This window comes from Natrix helvetica (genome assembly GCF_964273705.1).
Source record: "Natrix helvetica genome assembly, chromosome: W".
Classification (NCBI taxonomy): domain Eukaryota; kingdom Metazoa; phylum Chordata; class Lepidosauria; order Squamata; family Natricidae; genus Natrix; species Natrix helvetica.
Window position 1 is genome coordinate 4,261,326 of NC_138555.1, and position 27,931 is coordinate 4,289,256.

The 27,931-nt window shown below is 45.2% G+C and overlaps 1 protein-coding gene across 1 annotated transcript; it reads left to right on the forward strand.

The window, feature by feature from the left end:
- Positions 1–273: 273 nt before the first annotated feature.
- Positions 274–27,770, forward strand: LOC309400332 (INO80 complex subunit E-like). Its single transcript, XM_081968748.1, has 5 exons — positions 274–416; positions 15,100–15,170; positions 21,353–21,405; positions 26,313–26,388; positions 27,416–27,770. The coding sequence occupies exons 1-5, from the start codon at positions 327–329 to the stop codon at positions 27,417–27,419; spliced, it is 294 nt and encodes a 97-aa protein (XP_081824874.1). The 5' UTR covers positions 274–326; the 3' UTR covers positions 27,420–27,770.
- Positions 27,771–27,931: the final 161 nt, after the last annotated feature.

The window sequence follows — 27,931 nt, forward strand, 5'->3', positions numbered from 1 at the left end:
ACATTTACTGAAACCAACAAATGGGGCAAAATAGTGCAGGCAATGCATTTATCCACAACGAAAGCAAGACAGGAAATATTTTACCAAGCTAAACTCAGTTCTACTACTGTTTCTCAACAAACGTGGGTAGGATACAAAATAAAGCAGGAACGGTGAACGTTAAGAATTTCACCATGACTCTTCAGTGCTTTTCCTCACAATGCATGCTGGGAGACGTAATTCTGAGCTCTCCACGTGCCCTCTTTCCGAAGCATGCCGGGAAATGTAGTTTTTCCACTCCAGCTTTGAATCGCTGTTCCTGTTCCGCGTTACTTCCCCAGCTGGGCATGAATGGAGCAGGAGAGCCGGATCCGGGCGGTGGGGGCTACAAGAGGTGTTATAAAGCCTTAAAGAGGAGGCTCAAATTCCTGATTTTTGTAAGCGGCCGGGAATATCAGGGGTGAAAGGGAATTGGTGCCGGTAGAAAGAAAGGAGGTGGGTTGGGGGAGCAAATTTTAGGAAGACCTGGGCATGGGGGTGCGTGGGTGAGAATAATAAGGGGAGTTTTACAAGAAAGAATAAATGGTAAAAATCATATTGATCGCATGCCTCCCAGACATTTAAAGAGATTCTGACATTTGGGTAGGAAAGGCAACACGTGTGGATGTTGAGTAAATTTAGGTGCGATGACAGGTGAGATGAGGGTGATCAGAGAGAAAAGACCTTCCACGTGAACGTTGTAAAAGGATTATTACAAAAAGGGCGGTAAAGCGGTACAAACTGATATAGGTTGTTTTGTTGGGAGCAGCTCAGAAATAATTTGCCCTTGCTGTTAGATATTTGCATAAACTGCTGTAGTCTCCACTCAGGTCCGCCGCTAGGGCGGGAACAAGGGGTTGTTCTGATTGGACGGGAGGTCTGCCAGATCCCCATAAAATGGGAGCTGCACGACCCCGTACTCAGCTGGATCACTTCTACCTAACTAATAAAGAGCTGTTGTCACAATCGTCTGGAGTCTGTCCTCTCGTTGCCCGAATCTAACACTGGCGACGAAGGTGGGATCGAGAGGCAGATAGGACAAAGATCTACTAGTAAGAATCCACGGATTCAATCCAGCCCCGGATTTCGGCGGAAATCCCGGCAGCCATCTCAGCGCGGCAAATTCAAACGCAAGACAAGATGGCGATGCACGCTCCACCAACCCCGTACAACCCAGTAGCCGAACATTGGGAATCCTACATGTTGAGATTCGAATGCTTCCTCGAGGCAAACGATCTCATGGGAGTACCAGACTCCCGGAAAAAGAATATGTTCCTGAGCTACTGCGGTCGAGAGGTCTTCGAGATGGCCAGGGATCTATCGGAGCCAACCCCCATCCAGGCGGTAACATGGATGGCGCTACAATAAACACTACAGACGCATTACGCGCCAAAACCTTCCCGCCACGTTCGCCGCCACGAATTCAACATGAGGAACCAGAAGGCGGACGAGTCCATCAACCAATACGTTGCAGCACTCCGAAAAGCAGCAACGTATTGCGAATTTAGGGATCTGGATGAGCACATTCTATCACGCCTCATATGCGGAGTACGGGACAATGCCTTGCAGAAACGGTTGTTGGCCAAACCCAACTTAAACCTACAAATCGCACTTGATGAGGCAAGAGCTTCGGAATCAGCAGACAGATCAACAGAAACGCTGCAACGTGGGAACAGCGCACCCCAATCCGGAACCAGACAGACCCGGGTGCATCACGAGGCCGGAAGTCACCGGCATCAACGCCGTGGGTAACAGCAGCGCCGAGGGAATTTTTAAGGAGTTCGAGGATGTGTTCAGCCCCGGCCTTGGTAAGTATGTGGGGACACCAATTTCATTCAATTTGGATCCAAATGTGGTGCCTATCAGACTCAAGCCCAGGAGAGTGCCTTTTGCGCTCCGACCCAAAATTGATAAAGAAATTGATAAGCTGGTAGAACAAGGGATCCTCGAACCAGTGGACCACGCTCGCTGGGAAACCCCAATCGTGACCCCGGTTAAGCCAGACGGGTCAGTCCGCATCTGCACGGACTATAAATGCACAATTAATGTCGCCCTCCAACAGAGCGCTTATCCTGTGCCCGTAGTACAGCACCTATTGCACTCGTTGGGGCCAGGAAAAATCTTTGCAAAACTAGACATGGCACAAGCTTATCAGCAGCTGCCAGTGGATAGCGCCACGGCGGAGGCCCAAATCATAGTGACGCACAGGGGTGCTTTTAAATGCAACCGTTTACAATTCGGCATAAGCATTGCTCCGGGATTGTTCCAAAGCGTCATGGAACGGCTTTTGCAGGGCATACCAGGAGTCGTCCCTTATTTCGACGACATCTTAGTATCAGCTGCAAATGAGGAGCAACTATTAAAGCGTGTTAGGATTGTTTTGGCCAGAATTCGAGAAAAGGGTTTCCGCCTGAAAAAGGAAAAATGCCAAATTAACGTGCCCAGCATAGAATTCCTGGGTTACAGGATCGATGGACTGGGAATACACCCGACATCGAAAAAAATTAAGGCAATTCAGGACGCCCCCACACCACGGAATCAGACCGAGTTGCAGGCCTTCCTCGGACTTCTTAACTTCTACAGCGTCTTTCTCAGACAGAAAGCTACCGTTGCTGAACCGTTGCACCGACTTCTAGCGAAGAACACTAAATGGACCTGGGGGCGCTCCGAGGCGACCGCCTTCACCGCAGTCAAGCGCCTGCTGACGGCCGACTCCCTGCTAATCCAGTACAGCCAAACCCTACCGCTGGTGTTAACTTGTGATGCTTCACCTTTTGGCGTCGGCGCAGTACTCAGCCACAGGATGCCAAACGGAAACGAAGCCCCCATCGCATTCTACTCAAGGACATTATCTTCGGCGGAACGCAACTACAGCCAACTGGACAGAGAGGCGTTAGCCGCTGTGGCGGGAGTCAAGCGTTTTCACGAATATCTCTACGGCCGCGATTTTGAACTTGTGACGGACCACAAACCATTGCTGGGTCTACTGGCGGGAAACCGACCCACACCGGTCTCCCTCTCCCCGCGCATGACCAGGTGGACTGTTTTCCTGGCTGCGTACTCCTACAAACTGGTACACCGACCGGGTTCTACGTTGGGACACGCAGACGCGCTCAGCCGCTGCCCGTTACCGGAACTGTTGGCCGACCCCACTCCAGAAATGCCGGTCCTTTTGATTGACTGTTTGGACACAGGACCAGTATCTTCTGTGGACGTTGCTAGGTTTTCTGCTAAGGACAACGTAATCAGACAAGTGCAAACTTGGGTATGGAGGGGGTGGCCCAAAGGGATTGTGGGACCCGAATTCAAACTGTTTTGGTCTAAGCGGGATGAGCTGTCGGTTTTGAAAGGTTGTTTATTGTGGGGGGATCGAGTTGTTGTACCGCACAAACTGCGGAAGAATGTATTAGAAGCTTTGCATGTAGGGCATCCAGGGATCGTAAGGATGAAAGCATTAGCAAGGAGCTGCGTTTGGTGGCCTAACATGGACAAGGAGATAGAGGAATGGGTGGCTCTTGCAATCCGTGCCAAGAATCCAGACCAGCCCCCCCGAAGCACCCGCTACGGAGTGGGACAAACCGCAGGCACCCTGGTCGCGAATACACATAGATTTCGCAGGGCCAGTTCAGGAACAGACGTTCTTAATAGTTGTGGACGCATACTCCAAGTGATTGGAGGTAGTCCTGATGACCTCGATCACGGCAGAGGCGGTCATCAAGGTACTACGGCGACTTTTCGCCACGCACGGCCTGCCCGATCTTCTAGTCTCTGACAACGGGCCCCAGTTCACAGCCATGCAATTCGAATCCTATTTAGCAAGTCAGGGAATTCGGCATGCCCTCGTCGCACCATTCCATCCAGCATCCAATGGTCAGGCGGAAAGGATGGTGCGAGCTGCAAAAGAGGCCCTCGCTAGGATGGGCCCGGGGGATTGGCAAACACGGGTTGACCATTATCTACTAATTCAACATATTAGCCCTAGCGCCACGACGGGAAGGAGTCCCGCTGAACTCCTCATGGGTCGCCGACTAAGGTCTCACCTAGACCGGCTACACCCAAATTACTCTTGTCACATCGCCCCCAGACTCCACGAGCAAAATTCTGAATTTTAGCATAGGGGATTCAGTATATGCCCACAACTATGCAGGGGGAACACTGTGGATTCCAGCAAAGGTAATAGGCATCACTGGGCCTCATTCCTACTTGTTAGAATAGGAAGACGGTAGGAACTGGAAAAGACACATCGACCAACTCCGAGGTTGCCTGACACACTCCAACCTAAGATCACCTAACGAAGAGCTTATACCATCGGAGAGATTGCCGACACAACAAACCGACACACCCATCGCAGATGACTACGGCACAGCGGAACCAAGGGTGGAACCAGAGGCCGGCGTAAGAACAGAGCAGTCCCCGAGTAAAGGGAATCAACAATCCCCAACCAGGACGGAGGAACAAAAAGAACACTCCGATCGAGCACCCGTTCAGGCGCAACCCGAATTACGCAGGTCCACCCGAGCAAGGCAGAAACCCGCGTACTTACAGGACTTTGTAACTAACAGGAACACTCCATCTAAGAGGGGAGGGGTGTTAGATATTTGCATAAACTGCTGTAGTCTCCACTCAGGTCCGCCGCTAGGGCGGGAACAAGGGGTTGTTCTGATTGGACGGGAGGTCTGCCAGATCCCCATAAAAGGGGAGCTGCACGACCCCGTACTGAGCTGGATCACTTCTACCTAACTAATAAAGAGCTGTTGTCACAATCGTCTGGAGTCTGTCCTCTCGTTGCCCGAATCTAACACTTGCCTTATTCTGGGATGTGTTTTAGAGTTGTCTGTCTCCATACAGTTTTACTCGTCATCCATTCAGCAATTAGTCAGATCCAACTAACTTTAGTTTTTACAGGTCAGTGTGTAACATACACATCTACAATTTATGACTGACTACTTTGCTGACCGTCCTGGTAAACTATTACTGTTTGCTCAAGTGTCACATGTTAGGTGAACTCAGCAATTGTATTTTATTCACATCTTAAAAGTTGCTAAAGTTGAGAAACACTGAGCTAACAGGCTACAGAATTTGAGGAGACTGCAAGAAAGGGGGTTAGTCCCACAGGATGCCCACTTGGGTCCTAGACCATGCTTTCCAAACCACAATGACTGATTCACATCATATGCTAAGGGAACACTAAGCAATCAACTTAGTGCCAGAAGAGCCTTGTCTGTCAAATTTGCAGTGGTATAAAAGGAACAATAATACTAATCTGCCTTGTAGGTTGCTGGGATTATCTCCCCCCCCTTCAAGGCCCCCAAAATTTGGGGAGAATTTATCTCCATTTAATATAGCCAATTAGTATTATCACACTAAAGAGCTATTTTCTTAAAACAGCAATTCTGCTGTTGGAAGAAATGCCCTTCTGGGTTTGGCTCCAAGTGGGGAAAAAGACACTGGAGACATGGAGGCTGCTTGGAAAGATGGTTTTAATGGTGGACAGGACCACATGTCCTGAGTCCTGAACAGAAAAGGTGATCACATGCTTCAATGTTGGTGGAGGAGAAGAGAAGGGAAGAGGAGAGAAGAGCGTGAAGAAGGGCTTGCAGGGCTCTTTATAATCTGTTCGGCCCCACCTATCTGTTTCCTGTTCCTGTGTAAGAAATGTATTCTGATTGGTTGTCAGACTCACATGGGCCCATGCAAGGGCAAATCTCTAGGCTGAGTCCAGGTTTGGTTGAATTCTCAGAGTTTTCCAGTGGGGGAGAGGGAGCGGTCACATGCTGGTATTCTCAAAGCCTGATTGGTCCAAAGACTGAGAGCAAACTCTTAAATACTCCTGCCTTCCCATTCTTGCCCAGTTTCCTCTCAGTCTATTGGTCCAAGCACTGTTGAGATTGGTTGTTTAGGAAAGGTATCTTTTAAAAATTTTGTCTTGGAAATTGGATTGTTAATTTGGTTTAATTAGTAACTTAAATTCCAAATTAATTCAGCTGTGGCCCAAAGGGACAGTCCTTTCTGCCTCAGGCGGTTTGGGGGGGGGGGGGCTCGTGGGGCAATCTTCCTCCCCTCCGTGGGCCTGGAGTTCTAGCCCGATCCCCGGGGCTGCGGGGGTGCCAAGCTCCATTGGGCAGCTGGTGAGTGAGCCCGGGCCTCCCGGCTGCGTCTGAGGAGAGCCGGACTTTGTATAATTGCTGGAGCGTGCGCGAGATGCCTACAGAGCCGCCGTTTTTGCTCCAGGCGGCTGCAGCGCTTGATTTAAAAGCTGCGAGGCACGAGCCCTCGGCGGGGGAGTGCGCGTTGCTGAGCGGGGCCCCAGGAGGTTTTAGGAGGCTGCCTTGGCCCCGGATCTCCCGAGGGGGCGAAGGGCTTTTCTGCGGCGCTCCGAGATCGGCGCCAGCGCACGGTTTAACCCGGTGGCCATTTTGAGGCTGAGGCCACGTGCACAGTGCTAGGCCTTGGCCCGGGCGGCCATTTTGCGGAGGCCTAGGCCGGCAGGCCCCGATCTACTAGCAGCTCCTTCAGGCCCAGGTTCCGGCGGGACCTACAGAGGCCTAATTTCATCGCCCCGAGCTTCAGGACACGTAAGTGGGGCGATGGAGGAAGGGTCGGAAATCCCCCAGGGTCAGGTGGAGGCCCCTTTGGCGGGGAGTGGAGAGCTGGGGCAGGTGTCTGGACCCAGGGAACCCCCAGCCAGGCCCTTGGCCTCTAGTCGGCCCTCAAGGACCACTACAAGGGAGGAAGCCAGGAGGCACAAGGCCTTGGAAAAGACATTTGCCAGGGCTGAGCGACAGGCCAGGGCTGCTGGGCCTATTTCCTCCAGCAGATCCAGACCTCCACTCAGGCCTGCTTCAGCACGTTCCTCTCCTAGTGGGTTCAGCCCTTCCTCTCCTTCGGCTTCCCCTGCCAGGTCACGCTGCCATTCTAGACGAAGGGGGCGTTATTCTCCTTCTCCTTCGGTTTCCCCAGGTTCGGGGAGGGGTAGCTCTGAGGACCCCCTAGAGGGTACCTCTGGGGACTACCACTATGGCCGTAGGCTGGCACCATGGTGTCCCAGGCATTCTGATAAGGACTTGGATGACTTGGAGAATCTCCCTGTAGGGATTCAAAAGCTCATTGCTTCTGCCATATCACGGGGCATTGCCCAGCGTGATAAGGGCTCTCACTCCTCCAAGTCAAAGGGGGGTTCAGGCCGATCCCATTATAGGGCTCCCTCCCCCTCCCTGGTTAGTGAGGGGTCAATCTTGGGGGAGGAGAACCTCCAGGACATGGGGTTTTCGGAGGATGAGGATGCAGCGCCCCCTGATTCTCCTCGCTCCTTGGGCCTTTTTCCTCCAGCCATGTTCAAGATGCTTCTGAACAAGGCTAGGAAGACTACCAAAATTGGGACTGGGGATCCCACTGTGCCCCCTCCTAGGGACCCCGATATGGCTATTTTTTGCAACACGGCCACTAACAAGGAGGAAATTCCAGCTCCTCCTTTGTTTATGGAGGTACTCACCAACCAGTGGGCCCGGCCATCTACTTTCTCTAATCTGGGGAGCAATGATCGCAGATTTTATAATGTGGAACAGGCCTTTGCACAGGCCATTCATTTGCCTAACATTGACACCCCTGTAGCTACTCTGGTTGCTTCTTCACCGGGGGTATCAGGGGACACGGCCGACAAGTTAAAGCCCGAGGATAAGCGCACAGAGCTTACCTTGCGTAAAAATGTCAATGCCACGGCCTGGGCCATTAAATCTGCAGCGGCGGCGTCATACTTCAACCGCACCACGGTTATGTGGCTTCGCCAACTCCAGGATCGCATCCCGATCCAGGATGAGCGGATCCACCAGGATCTCACTAAAATCTTGGCTGCCTCGCAGTTTTCTGCGGACGCGACCCTGGACACGGTTAACTTTGCGTCTAGCGCTCTGGCCACCTCAGTCACCTCACGCCGTCTGTTGTGGCTTCGCAATTGGCAGATGGATAACAAGGCCAAGTGGGATTTGGCGGCTGCTCCCTTCAAGGGCCCAAACTTGTTTGGGGAGGCCGTCGATCCCATCTTGGTCGAGAATAAAGATAAAAAGAAGGTCCTGCCGTCCAAGGACAAGAAATCCGAGACTAGGACTCACCCCTATTGTAGGCAGTCTTATAGGGGTTCTAACTATGACCGTGATCAGCGTTTCTCTTCTTTCAGGTCGGACAGGCAGTTCTCTAGGTCGTCCTACCAGGACCGGAACCGTTATCAGCAACAGTCCCGGTGGCACTTTCGAGGCGGCGGCGGTCATCCCTTCCGCAGAGGGAAATGACTCGAACCCGAGTCGTCCCATAGGCGGCAGCCTATCCCATTATGCGGAACACTGGGACGCGATTACGTCAGACCCTTGGGTCAGATCCACAGTTCGGCTAGGTCTCAGGTTAGAGTTTCTTTCCATCCCCCAGATCTCTTCAGGTCGTTCCCTCAGTCTCGGAGCCTGGAGCGCCGTCGCCTGATGGATCAGGCGATTCTTCACCTGCTCGACATTCGGGCGGTGGAGGTCGTTCCCCCGCCAGAGCAGGGTCGGGGCCACTATTCCAATCTGTTCGTGGTCCCGAAGAGTTCGGGGGGCTGGAGAGCCATTCTAGTCCTCAAGCGCCTGAACCAATATCTGGTGTACAGGCGCTTCAAGATGTCCTCCCTCAAGTCTATCCTTCAGGGCATCAGGAAGGGGGACTTCTTGGCGTCAGTAGAACTGACGGAGGCCTACCTTCATATTCCCATCCACCCAGCTCACCGCAGGTTCCTAAGGTTCTCCCACGAGAACTGCCAGTACCAGTACAGGGCACTTCCCTTGGGGCTGGCGTCGGCTCACCGGACTTTCATGAAAGTTCTGGCGGCATTGGTGGCTCACCTCCGATCCATTCCGGTGAGGCTCCAATGCTACCTGGATGATGTCCTGGTCCAGGCAGGTTTGCTACCTCAGGCGGTCTCGGACCTACGACGCACGATCCAGTGTCTTCAGTCCTTGGGGTTTTTGGTCAACTTTCCAAAGAGTCACCTCTCCCCCTCCAGGCGCATTCTTCACCTGGGGACCCTCATAGATTCCGAGTCAGGGGTGGTCAGGCTTTCCCAGGACCGGCAGAAAAGTCTGCAACAGCTGGCAAGAAAGGTTCACGCAAGTCGGTCAGTTTCTGTCCTCACATTGTCACAGTTGCTCGGCAAGATGGTGTCTTGTATAGGGATAGTTCTGTGGGCCAGACTTCATCTTCGGCCTCTTCAGTGTGAACTCATTCCGTTCCAGAGGGGACGGCTGAGCAACACCCTTCGGCTTCTACGCCCTTCTGTGGGGGTTCGAGCCTCCCTCAGGTGGTGGATGTCCCCGGCAGTTCAGAGGGGTTGTTCCTTCTGGGAGCCGGACAGAGTGTCAGTGACCACAGACGCGAGTCTCTTCGGTTGGGGGGCCCTGGCAGGCTCACGCCTAGCCCAGGGCGGGTGGACAGCCTCGGATCTCCGACACAATATAAATTGGTTGGAGTTAAAGGCGGCACGTCTGGCCCTGCAGCATTTCCGGACCTCAGTGGAGGGCTGTCATGTGCTCCTCCTGACGGACAATGTGGGCGCCAAGGCCCACATAAACCGTCAGGGGGGGACCCATTCCCGGGCTCTCTGGTTGGAGGCTCTCAGGCTCGGCGCCTGGGCAGAGAGACACCTGGCATCCTTGGTCTCGGAACACATCTCCGGCCTGGCAAATCACCAGGCGGACTGGTTGAGCCGAGCGACTCTGGACAACGGCGAGTGGCAGCTTCACCCGGCCTTGTTTCAGAGGGTCTGCGAGAGGTTCGGCACTCCTCTGGTGGATCTGTTTGCTACCCCGGCGAATTCGCAGCTGCCGCGCTTCTTCTCCCGGTATCAAACCCGGTCTGTGGAGGGCACGGACGCCCTCCGGAGCAGGTGGCCGGCGGGCCTTCTCTATACCTTCCCTCCCATTCCCCTGGTCCCGGGGACTATCAGGAAGGTGATGGTGGAGAAGGCTTGGGTCATCGTGGTAGCCCCATATTGGCCCAGGAGGCCTTGGTTCGCGGACCTCGTCCAGCTCTCGGTGGCCCCGCCGTGGAGGATTCCACAGGAGGAGGTGGTTCTGCGGCAGGGGGTCCTTCTTCACCCGGAGCCTCAGTGGCTCCATCTAGCCGCTTGGTTATTGAACGAAGACTTTTGAGGGCGGCTAGCCTGTCTGCCGGTGTCATTCACACCATCGAGGCGGCTAGGCGCCCGTCGACCACGAGGATTTATAATTCCACCTGGGCGTCCTTCGTCAGGTGGTGCGCGCCGCTTTGTGTTTCCCCTGAGGGGGTGACCATTCCGCAAGTTGTGGACTTCCTGCAAGGGGGTCTAGAAAAGGGGTTGGCAGTTAACACCCTGCGCCGGCAGGTCACAGCTTTGTCTTCCGTTTTGGGGGGGTGGGGGGGTCTTCCTCCCTTTCTCAAGTTCCACTGATCAAGCGCTTTCTGAAAGGGGCGGCTAACCTCCGGCCTGCGCCTATTCATCGGTTCCCCTCTTGGGATTTACCCCTAGTTCTCCGGGCTCTGACGGGTTCCCCATTCAAACCGTTTCGTTCTGTTCATCTCAGACTTCTGTCTCTTAAGGTTGTTTTTCTGGTAGCAATTACTTCGGCCAGGCGCATCTCAGAGCTGGGCGCTCTTTCATCCAAGGAGGACCTTTGCCATTTTCACCAGGATAGGGTAGTACTTCGTCTTGATCCTACCTTCCTCCCGAAAGTGAACACTCCCTTTCACAGAGCACAGGACGTCATCCTGCCGGATTTTTGTCCGGGTCCTTCCAATGATAGGGAGAGGCTTTGGCACCATTTGGACGTGCGTCGCGCTCTGTGCATCTACCTTTGACGGACCGCGGAGATCCGTAGGTCGGAGGCATTATTTGTCTCTTTCCAACCTCGGACGCTGGGGACCAGGGTGTCCTCGGCGACCATTGGCCGTTGGTTGAGACGCCATCGTGGAGGCCTATGAGGCGTTGAGTCAGCCCGTTCCCTCGGGCATAACGGCCCATTCCACTAGGAGTGCGGCAACCACGGCGGCGTGGGCCACTAGGGCCCCCTTCGAGGATATTTGTCGGGCGGCAACTTGGGCATCCCCGACTCCCTTCATCAGGCATTATCGGCTGGACTCGTTTGCCTCGGCGGAGGCGTCGTTTGGGCAAAGGGTCCTATAGAGGGTGGTAGCGGATCCTCCCCTTGGGCCGTAGTTGTTGGTTTTTTTCCCTCCCTGGGACCGAGCTTGGGTATGTCCCGCATGTGACCGCTCCCTCTCCTCCACTGGAAAAGAACGTTGGTCTTACCTTGTCACGATGTTAAAAGGTTTGCTAGGCCTGAACTGCCTAAACTGACACTCAAGAGTTAAACTAAGAAAGCTTTATTGCGCAGGTCATAAAACAAAAAAAAAGGTTCTTATCTGAAAGTGATTTATTGCGCACGCGTTACACATTCCAAAATTCCTCTCTTCTTTGTTCGGCAGCCAACTTTGGCTAACGAAGCTTTTCATTATCAAAATGTAACCAATTAGTTATTTTCTGTTTTATTTTATTATTAAAGTTTGTTTATTAATTAGAATACTTTTAAAGACTTATTTTTCTCAATATCTCAAGAGATATGCGGAAGGGAATCAGCCACGGTCCATCGGTCTCTAACAGGGTGTTTTTTCCCCTGACATACCTGAACGTGTCTTTTCTGGGGGGGAGAGGGAGCGGTCACAGCCCGCCCTGTTACTTGGTGGTGGGCCCAGGGGAGGGCCAGGTGGTTTTGTGCCCGGGTTGTGATTTGGGTTTATTGTTTTTCAGTTCTGGAGTTCGCCTTCAAGAATGGGAAGGCAGGAGTATTTAAGAGTTTGCTCTCAGTCTTTGGACCAATCAGGCTTTGAGAATACCCGCATGTGACCGCTCCCTCTCCCCCCCAGAAAAGACACATTCAGGTAAGACCAACGTTCTTTCTCAGATGCCATGTGGTCAGTTGAGTAAAGTGCCAATATTATCATGCCTTAATCCCATCCCCCTGGAGCTGAAGGGGAGAACTCTTTATTATGTAAAGTGGACTAGCTTGGCCTTCTTAATGGCCCATTGACAAAGTGGGGATGGGCAGGAAGCTGCAGGAATTTACTTTGTGTTTAAAATGTGTTTCTCCCTTTTTCACATCCAGGGAAATATAATATTCTACATTTTTCTGGGAGAGGGCTGGGTGATAACTTCCTACACTGCCTATAAAGGAATAATTCACAAAACAATACTGTAAAAAGATAATATGAACAATCATATTACTGTATATTGATGATGCAGATAGTCCTCAATTTATGAGTGGTTGCTTAGTGACTCTTCGAAGTTATGACAGGCCTTCCCAAAGCTACTTATAAAGTGATTCTGGTTTCTTGGGGGTTGTCACATGAGAGCATGTTGGGTACTTGGCAGTTGGTTCACATTTATGTCCATTTGCAGCACCCATGGTTATATGACCATGTTTTATTATATATATTTTTGCCCAAACTGGCATTTACTTTATTTTTGTCAAAAAGTGGCCCATAATGAACAATGGATTCGCTTAATGACTGCTGCAAAATAAAGTTAGAAAAACAAGCTGATCACCTGGGTGACCTGCACTATGACTCACAATCGTAATGGGCAGGCTCCATTATGGTCGTAAGTGGAGGACTACCAGTAATGAACAAGGGAGCCAACTCGAGCAGGAAAACAAAATCTGACCAAGAACTGAAACTTAAACTATTAGCAATTGGCTGATACTTGATGGCTCTGAAAAGCTGCAATTTTTGCTGTGCCTGTTTGCGTGATTTATATGGAGGGGGAGGATCAACCTCCAAAGAGGAAGAATGAACCAGGGGTGGCAACTGTCTGGTGTGACGCCTGGCATTCACTTAATCTTTCCAGATCCTAGAGAGACTGTGTATGTGGACAAGTGAAATAAAACATATATTGGAATGCTGGTTGTATGTTAAACATTTATTGATCCTCATTACTTGATATGAGGGAATATTTGAAGTACATTGAATTTTCTCCTACAAGCTACTGTTCTGACCCCCTCCTCTTGTATACCAAGACACTCCGACACAAAGTCTCTTCAAAGATGTTTATTGACATACAGGTTCCACCTTGGCAGCAATCCAGCCTGCCAAGGTCAAGATAGCACTCTGGGCAGCAATCCAGCTACAGCGACACCCCTTGGCAGCAATCCAGCTACCAAGCTCCAGATAATCACCTTAGCAGCCAAGGTCCAGGGAACAGATTGACAGTAATCCAGGTAAAACCTTTAGCAGCAATCCAGCCTGCCAAAGTACGACACAGATCTGAGCTTCTCCAACTCCAATGATCAGTTGATTCCTGCAAAGGGTGTGTCCACAAGCAGTCCCTTTTTAGTCTGGAGAGGAGTCTAATGATCAGCAGCTGAGAGCCATTACCTCCGGTAATTGCTCAATTGCTCCTTACGCCGGGTAGCAGGTCGGTAACGAGCATCTAATAGCTCACTGCTGTCTGACTCACTGTCCTGTGACTCCTCTCCACTGCTCCAAGGCATGACATCAGGAGCCCCCTTCCTTTGGCTTTCACCACTGCTCCATGCCTCAAGCGCCCCCTGGTGGCCAACCAGCCTCTCTGTGCCCTGCTCAGCGTCGGAACCCTGTCCAGGGTCCCCCACCTCCTCTTGAGCCGACTCAGAGGACACCTCGCTGTCGGAGTCTGGTGGCAGCGGCACCGGCACCGGCTGGGCCACAACAAGCTACTATCCAATTTGTGACCCAATGAGTTAACTTTTGCAGTTAATGCAGCAAGGTTGAAAGGAATCCTTGACTCACAACCACAACTGAGCCCAAAATTTCTGTTGCTAAGCAAGACAGTTGTTAAATGTCTTTTGCCTCATTTTACATCCTTGCTTTGACTATGCTTGTCAAAATGTCACAAAAGGTGATCATATGACCCCGGGACACTGCAACCATCATAAATATGAGCCAGTTGCCAAGTGTCTGAATTTTGAACCATGGGACATGCTGCAACAGTTTGTGGTCCGCTGGCGGCCTGTGGAGCTGGCAGCAGAGTTGGACAGTGAGGAGGTTGGGGAGGAACATGGGCCAGTCCTGGAGTCTGGGGAAGGCTCAGACGAGGGCTCTGCGTCGGAGGCAGAGAGGGGGCCAGGGCCATCTGGGAGTTATGTGCTGCCTCCAGAGCCTCCAGAGTTGGACAACAGTGAGGCAGAGGAACAGGGGGAGCCTGTTCCCAGTGCGTGCGTGCGCAGAGCTGCCAGCAGGCAAGAACAGTTAAGACAAAAGGGGCAACTCGGGAGTAAGGCTTGGAGGTGATTGGCCCCTCCCATAGGACATAAAGGAGGAGCAAAGGCACGTGAGCCTTTGCAGGAAGTAACTTTGTTCATGCTGGTCGGTTTACATTCAGAAGCTCCATTTTGACTTTTTGCTCTGTGTGGCCTTGCAAGCTAATTGTCAATTAGGTCTTTGGCAGCGCTTCAAGAAAATAAAGGTGGGTGCTTATCCCAAAAGACTTTGGCAGAATACTGTCAGACTCTTTACAAATTATTTGTGACTCATTACGGGCTGTGAATGAACATAATTCACAGCCTTTGAAATAAAAAGAGGGTTTTTGGGACTAAGCGTGTGTTTTTTACTGTATCAGGAAGCCTAGGTCATAACACAGTTGTAAATGTGAAACACAGTCATCAGTCACTTTTTTTCAGTGCCGGTGTAACTGAATGGTCACTAAACAAATGGATGAAAGTTGAGGACTACCTGTTGTAGATTCTGCCTGACATGAATAATTATGTTGTGCTTCTATTTCCTAGGAGTCTGACAAGATGTTTTAAAATCCCCTACTCTATTTTCTTAACCATTTTAAAGTTTTATGTAGCAAAGGTTCAGAGATTTTAATGGTATTGTTTAGATTTTAGATTTAAATTTTAATACCTGTAACATGTTCAGATTTTAATAATGTCTCATTTTAAAATATCTATGTATTGTTATTACTCTTGGAGTACTTAAAATGGTCTGAAGATTTATTTAATATACTATTTCCTTACTTATACTTAGCCTTTTTAAATAAATTCTCAGGAGCAAGAATGTTTCCAAGAAGAACTGAGAAAAGCACAAAGAAAACTCTTGAAAGTTTCGCGGGATAAAAGGTAAGCTGATTTGATGAGGAAGGCTAGAGGGTATGTGAAATTGCCAAGAGTGCAATCAGAATTAGAATGTAGTGGCAGAAAGACAGAATTAGCATCCTTTCCCACTTGAGTCTGGAGTCTTCGATGGCCGGGTGGCAGGTAGAAGTTTAACTGGTCATTTTATTTTATCCAAACGCCTTTTGAATGTTTGTCCTTAAAATTGGCAGCTTAATCATTTGAGTTATAGGTAGAAATAGTTGGTGCAGTACAGGGATGTCCAACCTTGGCAACTTCAAGACCCATGGACTTAAATTCCCAGAATTCCCCTGCCAGCAGCAGGTCTTAGAATTGCCAAGATTGGACACCTCTGGCGTAATAGTTAAAGCCACCAGACTAGAAACAGGGAGGCTGGGAGTTCTAGTCCTGCTCTAGGGTGCAAAGCCAGCTGGGTGACCTTGGGCCAGTCACTCAGATGGCAGTGGCAAACCACCTCTGAAAGATGCTGCCAAAAAATCCCTGCACAGAGTGGTCCAGGTGGCCATCAGGAGTCAAAACAGGTTTAAAGACATTAAAAACGAAGCAACAACATCTCCGTTGAAGGGATAACATCTCTTTGATATATATGCAGCCACCTAGTCTGGGCTTGGAAACAAAGTAAGATCAAACCTTGTTAATATTTGCAATAGTGACTGTAAGGTCTTATTAGCAAGCAAAGGGCCAGATTGCTCCATTACAGTGTTACTTGACAGTGGTCAACTGCTTCCTCTGTTGAGAAGTGAATGTCTCTCAGGCTGTTGCAATGCCTGGATGGGGGTAAAAGTGGATTTGAACCTTGGATCTGCCATATAGAGCAGGAGTTCCCAAACTGCGGTCCGTGGACTGGCACCAGGTCATAGCATGCCAGAAACTGGGCCGTGCAAACAAGCGAAGCCCATCTGTGGGATGCAGGCAGCATGTGAAAACACTTCCCCTCCAGTCCACAGAAAAATCTCTCCACGGAACTGGTCCCTGGTGCCCAAAACGTGGTGGGGTGCTGATATAGAGGATATCACTTGAAATTTACAGATTGCAGTTGCTGGTTTTCTTCACATTAATGGCTTTGCTAGTGCAGGTAATCCCCGACGTTTAACCATTTGTTTAACAACTGTCAAAGTTTTTTTTTAATATAACATTTTTATTTTCAAACAAACATAAACACGCAAAACATAAAACAAAAAACCTCTTCAACTACATACAGTGTGTCGATTGGTTATAAAATCTTCCTCCGTCCTTTCCATAGTCATCACTTGAGCTTTATCAAAAATTACTTATTGTCAATCAAATATCTTTGTATACATTATTATTGTACTTCATTTGTTTAATTATCACTATTGTTTCACCATTTTAAACAAGGTATTCTAAATATGTATCCATTTATATTATGATGATTCATTATATCATCTTCAATATATCCAATAATAAAGAATTTTTTTGTATCCTATTCTAAATCATTCTATTATTTTAGCATTAATAACATTCTCTAATAATTTTCAATTCCATGTTTTTTCCATTATTAGTATCATCGGTTTAATATACATTTATACAAATTATTATAATTGTTAAACTTCCATTAAGCATAGCTATTATTACATCCTTTTTATATGAGGCATATTACATTTGAAGTAAATTTATATTATGGTGTTTCATTACATCATCCTGAAATCATCCAATGATATTACATCTTTATATTCTATTCTATATAGAATTATTTATCTTTTATAAAAAGGCTCTTCAACATCATCTCCATCATCCTCACTTACAGTTTATATGAAATTTCATATTATCAATCTAGTATATATAAATGCTTTATTATCATTATTGATCATTTATTTGACTATAGCTATTATCACTTTATCTTATACATACAACTCAAAGTTTAACTACATTTAACTAAATTTTATTGTGACATTTCATTTCATCATCCTGTATCCTTCCAGAAATAGTGCAGTCCAATATCTCTTACCATTAGTAGAATCTGTATTCTAAGTGTTTTCTTGATAAGTCTTCTGTGGACTTCTCTTGACAACTTGTTGTTCATTGGATATCTTAAAAGAATTCGAAACCCTCCATCTGTTCCTTTCATCTGCTTGACTTTTGTTATCACTGGTGCTTCTGCCGAAATTACTCTCATTGTTTCTGCCAAATTTTCTCCCGTATCTTCATCTATGTTTTGACATCTGAGATAGAGTTCCAGTTCATCGATTTCTCCTTTCCGTATTCCGCACTTATCATTTCTGTCGGCACTCGATTTGCTGTCAATGTCAACAATTTTCTTATCACTTTCATATGTCTCTGTAATTTTTTGAACTCTGTCCTCAAATTTCATCGTTGTTTTATAAGTATTCTCAACTCTTCCCTCCGTACTTTCTGTCAGGCCTGTAGTTATATTCTTTTTAGGATCTTTGGCCTGCCACACTTTCTTATAATTTTCTATGCTGTTTCAATAGTGTAGTATTTGGGAGGGGGGAATAGAAAGGAGTAGGATTGTAGAATGGATTGTTGACATTCTTTTATAGAAGCCAAGGTCATCTTTTGTCTCCGCACCTCGACACCTGACCGGAAGCAGAGGGGTGTAGATGCCAGCGTGGAAGATGGTGATTGGAACATGTGATGGATTTGTGGGTGTGGGGATAGATCATGAACTTTCAACTGGGTGGAATTTCAGGATGTACATCAGAGTTGGAATTTTTCCATAGAGGTGCTAACTTGCCTGTAGAATAAATTGGACCTTTAAGGATGTTTTGCCTTGGACAATGATTTATTTCTGCATGGTATTTAGAACCATAACACTTTCTGTATTTTGATATTTTGTATTTTGATCTATAAATTCAAAACTCTTTTCAATTCTCTCTGTAGTTATTAAGAGTTTTTGAATTTCTAACATAATTTTTTGCAATGTTAGTTCCTTTTCTTCTTCATATAGTGCCATTTTTCCAAGTTATAGACACTGCCACTAAAATATCCAAGGCTTTTGCTAGGTTTCAAACAAATTCAGTGAAGTTTTTTCCATTGACCCTTTCAGTAAACCAAGCTGATAGCTTTGTAATATCAGATGTTGCCAAACCTCTAGCCACTAGATGGCAGTCTTACATATTTTCCCTCTGTTTTTGGCTCTCTTTTCTAAACTCCGAACTCCGGAAAGGGTTTTTCTCCAGAAAGAGGGGAAAAAATTGTTTAAAGATTACGATCCGGCTGAGCCTTGCGAGGAAAGATGCTTTTAATCCACAAAAAATGGGAAAAGTATAGAGGAAGAAGGGGGAAAAAAAGACCAGTCCAGTTTAAAAGTAAGAGGCATTTGTAAAAAGTCCATCCATAAAAAACAAAATTAAAGTGAAAAAGATAACACAATAGTTTTAAACCAGGGTAAATTCACTGCTTGTTTCCTTCTGTCTTCAATTTTATTTTAATTCTGAGTCTTTTGGGTTTTCTCTTCTCTAATAATAAATATTTTTTCTCACCATTTCGACACACTGTCTCTCCTGTGCTGCTTCCGTTTCAGGGGCTTGTCCCAACATTCTGCAGCCATATTGGCTGCTTCTCTTGTAGCCGGCAAAAAGAGCTTTTTCCTGGATCAAGGAGGGGCTTTGCGATGTATCTGAGATCAGCAGGACATGCCCTTCACTATCACCGTTCCTTCAGAACGGTTTAGATCCGAAAAGGATCGTCCAGCAACAGAGATATCGACAGCAATCCTGGAGCCCCAAGATTGCATGTCATGTTGTTGCGACGTCAAGCCCCTCCCTTCTACAACTGTCAAAGTTTTAATAGCACTGAAAAAGTGAGTGACAGCTGGTCTTCACACTTACGACTGATGCAGCATCCCTATGGTCACATTATCAAAATGTAGCTGCTTGGCAACCAGGACGTATTTATGATGGTTGCAGCATCCCTGGGTCACGTGACCATCATTTGTGACTTTTCCAGCCTGCTTCTGACCAGCAAAGTCAGTGGAGGAAGTGGTGGTTTCACAAGTGCAATGATTTGCTTAACAACTGTGGTAAAACAGTTGTTTCAAATGATACCAATACTTAAAAAAGACACAAATCTGGAAGAATGGCAGAAAGGTATTAACAACTTTGTTTGGGCAGGAAAGAAACCGAGAATAAAACTTAAAATAATGCAAGATATACGTGAAAGAGGAGGCTTAAAAATGCCTAACTTAAAATTATACTATGAAGCAGCAGTTTTAGCAACAATTAGCGATTGGATTAACCTAACAGAGGATAGAATATTGAATATTGAGGGTTATGATTTGGTATATTGGCATGCTTATTTAATATACGACAAGAAGGCCGACAATATCTTTAAAAGTCATATTTTAAGGAATGCCTTACTGTGTGTTTGGAAAAAATATCAATATAGGTTAAACGACAAAATACCTATGTGGGGGGTGCCTAGACATGCTATCGAGAATATAAGTATAGAACAAAAACAAGATCTAACTACATATGCAGAACTCCTTAGTATGGATAGAGGTGCACTGCAGTTGAAATTTTTGAATGCACTAAGAGATGAAAGGGTAATTCAAACCTGGTTCCAGTATGGTCAGTTACAGGCTAGATGGAAAAAAGACCAGAAATCCAGTATTATTCAAAATGAGGATAACTTGATAAAACAAATCAGGGATCAGGGTCAAATGCACATAAAAAGGTTGTATAATGTATTGATAGAAATAGACTCAGAAACAGAATTAGTTAAAGATTGTATGATAAAATGGGCACAAAATTTTGAAGAACCAGTAATGATGGAAACATGGGAAGAGATTTGGGTAAGAAATGTAAAATTTATACAAGCTCAGAACTTGAGAGAGAATTTCTACAAGATGTTGTACAGATGGCATTTAGATCCAAAAAGGCTAGCCAGTATGTATCCAAAGCTACAATCTAAATGTTGGAGATGTGACTGTGCTGGTGCCACGTACTACCATATTTGGTGGACTTGTAAAAAAGTTAAAGCATTTTGGATAAAAATATGGTGGGTTATTCAAAATATTTTGAAAAAGAGGATAAAGTTCACACCCCAGTTGTTTTTGTTAGGCGTAGTTTCAGACTGTACTGTCATAGAGACTAATCTGATCTTGAACCTAACGATGGCTGCAAGATTGTTGGTGGCGCAATACTGGAAGAAGGAAGAGTTGCCTACTATCCAAGAATGGACGTTAAAAGTAGTAAACTTAGCAGAGATGGCCAAAATTTCAGCGTATTTGAAGGACCATTCGGATGAGAAGTACAAGCTGGATTGGAGAAGATGGATTGACTATATTCAAAACAAATACCGGACTAAAAAATTCCAGTTAGCTTATGAATGAAGGCATAAAGAACGTTACAATTTATTCAAAGTTAGTTTAATAAAGGAGGAGCTAAAGCACAAGAATAGTAACATGTTAAAATTAGTTAGCTTATGTTAGCGTATGGTTGTTAAATGTTTATACCCTGTATTTTGCTCTGGGAGGTCGGGGGGAGGGTGGGAAGAGGGAAGGGTAAGAGGGGTGATAATTGTAAAATTTATTTTAAAAGTTTAATTAAAAAACAACAACTGTGGTAAAACCATTGTAAAATCAGGTGTGGATCATTTAACAACCCCCATGTTTGCAATAGAAATTCTGGTCCCAGTCCAGTCCTCGACTTTTGACCACAATTGAGCCCAACATTTCTGTTGTTAAATGAGACATTTGTTAAGTGAGTTTTTCCCCATTTTACAGTCTTTCTTGCCTCAGTTGTTAAGTTAGTAACCCGGATGTTAAGTGAATCTGGCTTCCTCGTTGACTTTGCTTGTCAGAAAGTCGCAAAAGGGGGTCACATGACCCTGGGACACAGCAAAGGTCATAAATACGAATCAGTTGGCAAGCATCTGAATTTTCATCATGTGACCATGGGGATGCTGTAGTAACTATGGAAAATGGTCATAAGTCACATTTTCCAGTGCCATTGTTACTTTGAATGCTCACTAAATGAACTGTTGTAAGTCAAGGACTACCTGTATGTACAAAGATCTTTCTGTTGCCAAAGAATAATTGCAGCTAGATGCTGGATGCCTGTCCTGGAATAGAGGATGGCCCAGGAAAACGGCAAATCTTTGGAACCAGCTTAACGCCTCGGTCTCTTCCTAACAATTAAGCATCAGGTCTGAGTCACTGCTTTTTCCTACCTGTTTCCTCTTTCTAGTTTCCTGCTTGATCGCCTGCTCCAGTATGAGAATGTGGATGAAGACTCCTCAGGTAAAGTGAGGCTCACAACCTCCATTTTATGGTGCTGCAAGAAGGGGGAGGATATCCTCTTTCTTTTTAAAGGGGCTTAATAATATTAATTTGGCTGTTGTGGGTATAACATCACCTATTCAGGCCAGAAGAGAATAAAACAATGATATGGCAGGTTAAAGGATTTCACATCAAATATATAAATCTTAACCAAATCTGACATCCTTATAATCATTTGTAGTTTATCTTTTAAGGATAAAAGTGGTCCATATTCCACAAAAGGTACCAAGATACCTTTTATTTGCTGTTAAATATTATGGAATCAAACCAGGGCAAATCCACAGTGGTAGATTTTCTGATTCTGGCTGACGATAGCATTTATTAATAGTTAGATATTGCAAAACACATCCTTGAATATAGGTAGTCCTCAGCTTACAACCACAATTGAGTGCAAATTTTCTTTTGCTAAGCAAGACAGTTGTTAAGTGAGTTTTGCCCTATTTTATGACTTTCTTTTTTTTTTATTGAAAAGTTTTAGTAGAATTTACAGATATTTCCCCTTCCCCTTCCCTCCCTCCACCCCAACCCTGCCACCCTTCCAACCCTCCCTCCCCCCAACTTCCCAGAGCAAAATAAAGGGTATAAACATTTAACAACCATACACTAACATAAGCTAACTAACTATAACATCTTACCTCCCTCTTGTACTTTAACTCCCCTTTTATTAAGCTAAGTTTGGATAAACTGTAACATTCCTTATTCATTCATAATCTAATTGAAGTTCCTTAGTCCAATGTTTATTTTGAATATAGTCAATCCATCTTCTCCATTCCAACTTGTGTTTCTCCTCTGAATAGTCTTTCCAATATGCTGAAATTTTAGCTGTCTCTGCTAAATTAACTACTTTTAACGTCCAATCTTGAATAGTAACCAATTCTTCCTTCTTCCAGCAATCTTGTCGCCATTATCAAATTCAGAATCAAATTAGTCTCTATAATTGTACAGTCTGTAATTATACCTAGCAAAAACAACTGAAGAGTGAACTTTATCCTCTTTTTGAGAATATTTTAAATAATCCACCATTTTTATCCAAAATGCTTTAGCTTCTTTACAAATCCACCATACATAATAATACATAGCATCAACACAATCACATTTCCAACATTCAAATTATAAATTGGGATACACACAAGCTAACTTTTTAAGATCTAAAGACCGTCTATAAAACATCTTATAAAAACACTCTATCAAGTTTTAATCTTGCATAAATTTTTCATTTCTTACCCAAATCTTTTTCCATATTCCCATCATTATTAGACAAAATTATCAATACCTTTCTACCATTCTTCCATATTTGCATCTTTTTTCCCCTTTTTAAAAAAAATCTTGGTATCATTTAAAGAAAAAATAAAAACTTAAACAAAACTTTCATTTTACTACTATTATCCTTCCCAGCAAAAACTATTGTAAGTTCTCCCATTTATCCATCTCTATCTATATTTTGTGCCATAATGGTCATAATTATACTTATGTAATCTCCCATTTAAAATTGTAATATAGAGTCCTAAGTGGATAACCTTTTTTACTATCTCACATCCTGTTATTTTTCTGATTCTTCTTTTGGATTTATCCTGGGGATGGTGGATATCCATCCTTTAGTACATTATTGTAAAAATCTTTTGCCTTCCAAACTGAATTAAGACGATATCTTTCTTCTAAATAATTCACCACCAATCCGGCTGCAGCCTCCCATTTATACTGTATCTGGCGATTTCTAAATTCATCAACTAGGAATGCATAATCCTTTCTAGATCTCAATATTTTAAAAGCAATTTCCTTCAGTACTGCCACCTCCTGTCCTGCCACCTATAGTTTGCTTTCGTAAGTCGCTTGTAATATTCCATTCCTTGTTTTCCTGGTAACAAAGTAGATTACAATATCTCTTGGTAGTTGTCTCTGTCTGGCAATCCATGAATTAACACGATATTTTTTTTCAATCTGCCAATCATATTCTGCTTTTGGTTCACCAATTAACTGAGCGAAAGCTTCTGCAAAGATTTCTTTCAAATTTTCTTGGTTATCTTCTTTCAGGCCTCTTATTCTCAAAGCAAATTCCATCGCTCTGTATTGTATCATTGTAACTTCTGCCTCTGATTTTTCAATCTTGATTTGAATCTCATCAACTTTATTCTCCAAATTCACATTAGACTGAGTAATTTCTTCCACCCTGTTGTCCAATGATGTTACAAAAGCAAACAAACCCTTAAACGCATCCACTATATCCTCTCTTATTTGTTGATTGCGGGTTTGAATTAAGTCCTTAATTTCAGACATTTCATCAGACACATCTTTAAGGGCAGATGTAATTTTTTTCTTGCAAAAACGAGGCTTGTGCTTTTGAAGCGCCTTGGAGCGTTTCAAATGTCACTGTTTGTGTATCCGCTAAAGATAATAAAGACTGCAATTTAGGTGGCTGGGCCGGGTGACTTCCAGCACTCTTAGAGGCACTTATTTTGATTTGTTTTGAAGGCATTTCCAAATATTCAAATCACACTTTCCAACAACCAAATTATTGAGTCCAAAAAGTCCACTTAATCCCCAAACTTGTTAAATCTTATAGCTCATTAGTAAACCAAAACTGTTTTCTTTAATCTTGAGCTCTTGAGTCTTTTAACGACGTTAATAAACACTTAACAAATACTTTCCTTTTAAGTTTTGCTTTGATCACACCCTTTGACTTGCAGACGCCATCTTTATTACCCTTTGTTCTCCTCAATCTTCATAGAAGGAAGTGATACTGCGTCGGAGTTAAAGTTTATACTTGCAATTATAATCGCTCCTGTCTTTGCTCTGCCTGCTTCTTATTCAATTGTAGATTAAAACATTGATTGCAGGTGTGGTCGTGGCGTTTTGTTTCTACTGCAGCAGAAGTGTCCCGAGATGCGGAGCCTTGTCGGGCTGCTGGGGGGCTCTCACCCTTCGAGCCCCAGAATTGTTCCTGGGGGTCTATGGGGAGCTCTACCCTTGCCCGACTGCTCTTCTCCCCCTCTTTTCCCGAGGAGAGTGTTTTCAAGCCGCTTGACAGCTGATTTACGCTGTTCTAGCAGCTTAAACGCGATCATGAGGCTGGCGTTCCCAAAGGAACGTCCTTCAATGCCTACGGTGCCAACGGAAGTACCTATTTTATGACTTTCTTGTATGTTTCGAATGGTTGTTGAACAAGTCATTAAATGAGGACAACCTGTATAAGCAAGCATACAAATAGATATCCATGGTTGAGGTTTAATCCTGAGCCTTTCCCTAACCTGATCTCTTTCCTAAAGTATGGACTACAACAGTGTTTCTCACCCTTAGCAACTTTAAGGGGAGTGGACTTCAGTTCTGGGAGTTGAAGTCCATTCCTCTTAAAGTTGATAAGATTGAGAAACCCTGGACTACAACTTCCAAAATTACTAGCCCTATTAACTAGGGAAAACTAAATTCTAGCCTAGGAGAGTACGTTGAAGTTGCTATCTCTCTTCATGCAGAAGGACATTTATTTATGTACAGATACATGAACCATTGTGTTGTTAATTTTTCTGGCTTGTTTTCCCCTCCTTTGAATTGGTGTGAGTGGTCCCTCTTTTCCAGTTCTTCTGTGCATAGCAACTTTTTATATTGGTGCTTGTAAAAAATTTAATTGCTATGTTTTTTGAGGATCCGGCTGCTGATTACTTGTTAATATTTGATTCCTCCAGGACATGTTATTCTTAAGCACTTTTATTTCTGTATTATATTTTATATTTGGCTGACATTGCCTTTTTATTTTAATATCCAATTACCGGGGGAGTTTTTAGCTGCCCAGTGAAGCCTCCCTATTATGCTAATTTATCTACATTTTTCTTTCTGCTCAGTCCCATTGGTGATTTTGACTAGATTGGATAAATGACCATGACATTCTTCATTTGAAAGCTGTCTCTGTAAAGATGAATGGCTAGAAATTGAATGTTGATGTTGTTTTGGAGACGTCTTCATTTTGTTGCAAATGGGTCTGTTGCGGTATCTCTGATAACCTCAGTTAGGAGAGCAAGGTGCTGGCAAAAAGTGAGATATAAATAAATTGGATGAGTGACTTGTTCCAAAGCATACTTTGTTCTGAATTATGCAAATTAGAAGTGTAACTAAATGCAGATTTTGGTATCTGAGAATTCAGGCAGTGTCACGGTATACTTAGGATGGTGTATAGTTCAGTAAACATGGTTTATAGACGTGTTTGCTTCACAGGATAGTTTGCAGAGCCAAGCTGAGAAAAAGTGGACTTCTAGGCAGAGGGAGCTATATTTAGTGTCTGAAAAGGGAGTCATTGCAATATAGTTAGTCCTCGATTTACAACTATTCATTTAGTGACCGTTCAAAGTTACAACAGCACTGAAAAATGTGACTTACAACTAGTCCTTGCTCTTAAAACTGGCACATCATTCCCTATGGTCACCTGATCAAAATTTGGTTGCTTGGCATCTGGCATGTATTCACAATAGTTGCAGTGTCCTGGGGTCGTGTGATCACCACTTACGAGCTTCCCAGGCAGCATCCAGCAAGCAAAGTCAATAAGGAAAGCTGGATTTGCTTAAAGACCGCAGGATTAATTTAACAACAGCAGAGATTCTCTTAACAACTGTGACAAAAGTCATAAAATTGGGTGCAACTAATTTACTTAACAATGGAAATTCTGGCCTCAGTTGAGGTCGTAAATCAAGGACTACCTGTATTTTGACCTTGAATCCAGAAATGAAAATCGCTGGGGAGCCCAACCTGGATGAGATCACCTAATCAACATCACCAGGAAATGATGCAAATGCACACAGCAGCATTATGTGAAGTCTATAACTCTCTGGCAGAAGGAGGTGGTGGTGGAATGGCTTTGTCTGATTTTATTTTTCCGGAATCAGATTCGGAAGCAACAGCCTCCTCAGACAACAGTGATGGAGAGATGCCGAAAGGGTTGGAGCCTCAGTCCCTCAAGAGGTGAGTATGTGGTGGGCTTCAGGTTAGAGAGAAAATGTAAAAATCAAAGATGATAGATGACTAATTGCGGCTAAAGGGGCTGTTCTCTTTAGCAGAGAAAAGAGGTGGAATTCTTGGATATTTTCAACGTACGTCCACAGTGACTTTCATTAAATGATGTTCTAGTGGTAGGTGTAGGAGATGGTGTTGTGAAACCAGACTAGGCCTACACTAGGCCTACAGGCTTGAGCTGGCTGGGGGATCCTGGGAGTTGAAGTCTGCCAATCTTCCAGTTGCCAAAGTTGAGATAAATTAGTGAGTCCATCTGGTGAGATTTTTTCTTTGAGAATGATTGCCCAAAGAAACTTTTAAAAAACGATAAATTAGTCCTTTAAGCAAAAGAATAAAGTGGCGAAATTTATCTTTATTGGACTGCCTTAGAAAGTCTTTTTTTTTCCTCTTTCTTTGTAACAATGTTTTGTGGATTGAAGTGATTGTAATGCTTCCCGTTTCTCCTCTTAAGTGAATTAATTGATTTTTTTTCTCCTATTCTTTGCTACCTTATTTTTTGGCTGAACTAAAACCTTTTTTTTATTCTAACAATCCTCCCTACTACTGCTTATTAAACTTCATTAAAGACATTTAAAGACTTTTGCTTTCCATAAGCTTGAAACAAATAGGAAAAAATTGAATCTGCCACTCGGAAGCCAGAACTTGGTTTTTTTCCCCCTTTTTGAAACAATGTATCCTTTGTTCTCTTTCCTTTGATTTTACTGACTGTAACTGGAAGGTTTGCAGCTTACTTGTGGAGACTGATAAGGAGCCAAGGGCACGGATTGTTTTTTTTGCAGGTGCCTTTGTGAAATATTTTGGCAAGGGAAGGAAAAGAAAAGAAAAAGATAGAACCCTTCCTTTTTGAAAAAATTAAAAGAACTTGTACACAAAAGAGACATTGAAGGCTAGAGTGGCAGTGGATTTTAGACTCTTTTTTACCTTCTTTCTCCTCTTTTTTCTTTTTCTCTTCTTGGAAATATGTATCAATATGCAGATGAGGAAACCTTATGTTTTCAAGATTTTTTGGTTGGAATTCAAAACATATTGGAAGGATTTGGTGAGACGACTTCCGGTTCCTGACGGCGACGGAAGTGTTGTCCGCCGCTCATCTCCCCGGCTGGCTCCGTAAGGACCCCAGGGGGCCCTGGAGGGGTCCTCTGCCGAAGGGCGGCTTGCTGAAGCCCCCCGGAATTGGCGACAGCCGGTGGGGGTGCTTTTCAGCTTCGCCTAGGAGCCGGGGAGCGGAGGGGGGGCAAGGGACAGCGTTGAGCTGTCCGCCCTTTTGCCGAATGGATTCGGAGGAGAGAATGTACCTGGAGAAGCGCTGCTGGATCCTGGTGGTGGGGGACCCATCCTGAACTCTTTGATCGTTTAAAAGAAAAGCAGCAGAAAAACAGAAGACTTCTGTAAGTTTTGTGTTCAAGCTATTTGAATGGAGATTAGAGGGGGGTGTTTCTCCTTTCTACCCACCCCTCCTCGGATTAAGCGGCATTTGAATGATCTCTCTTGA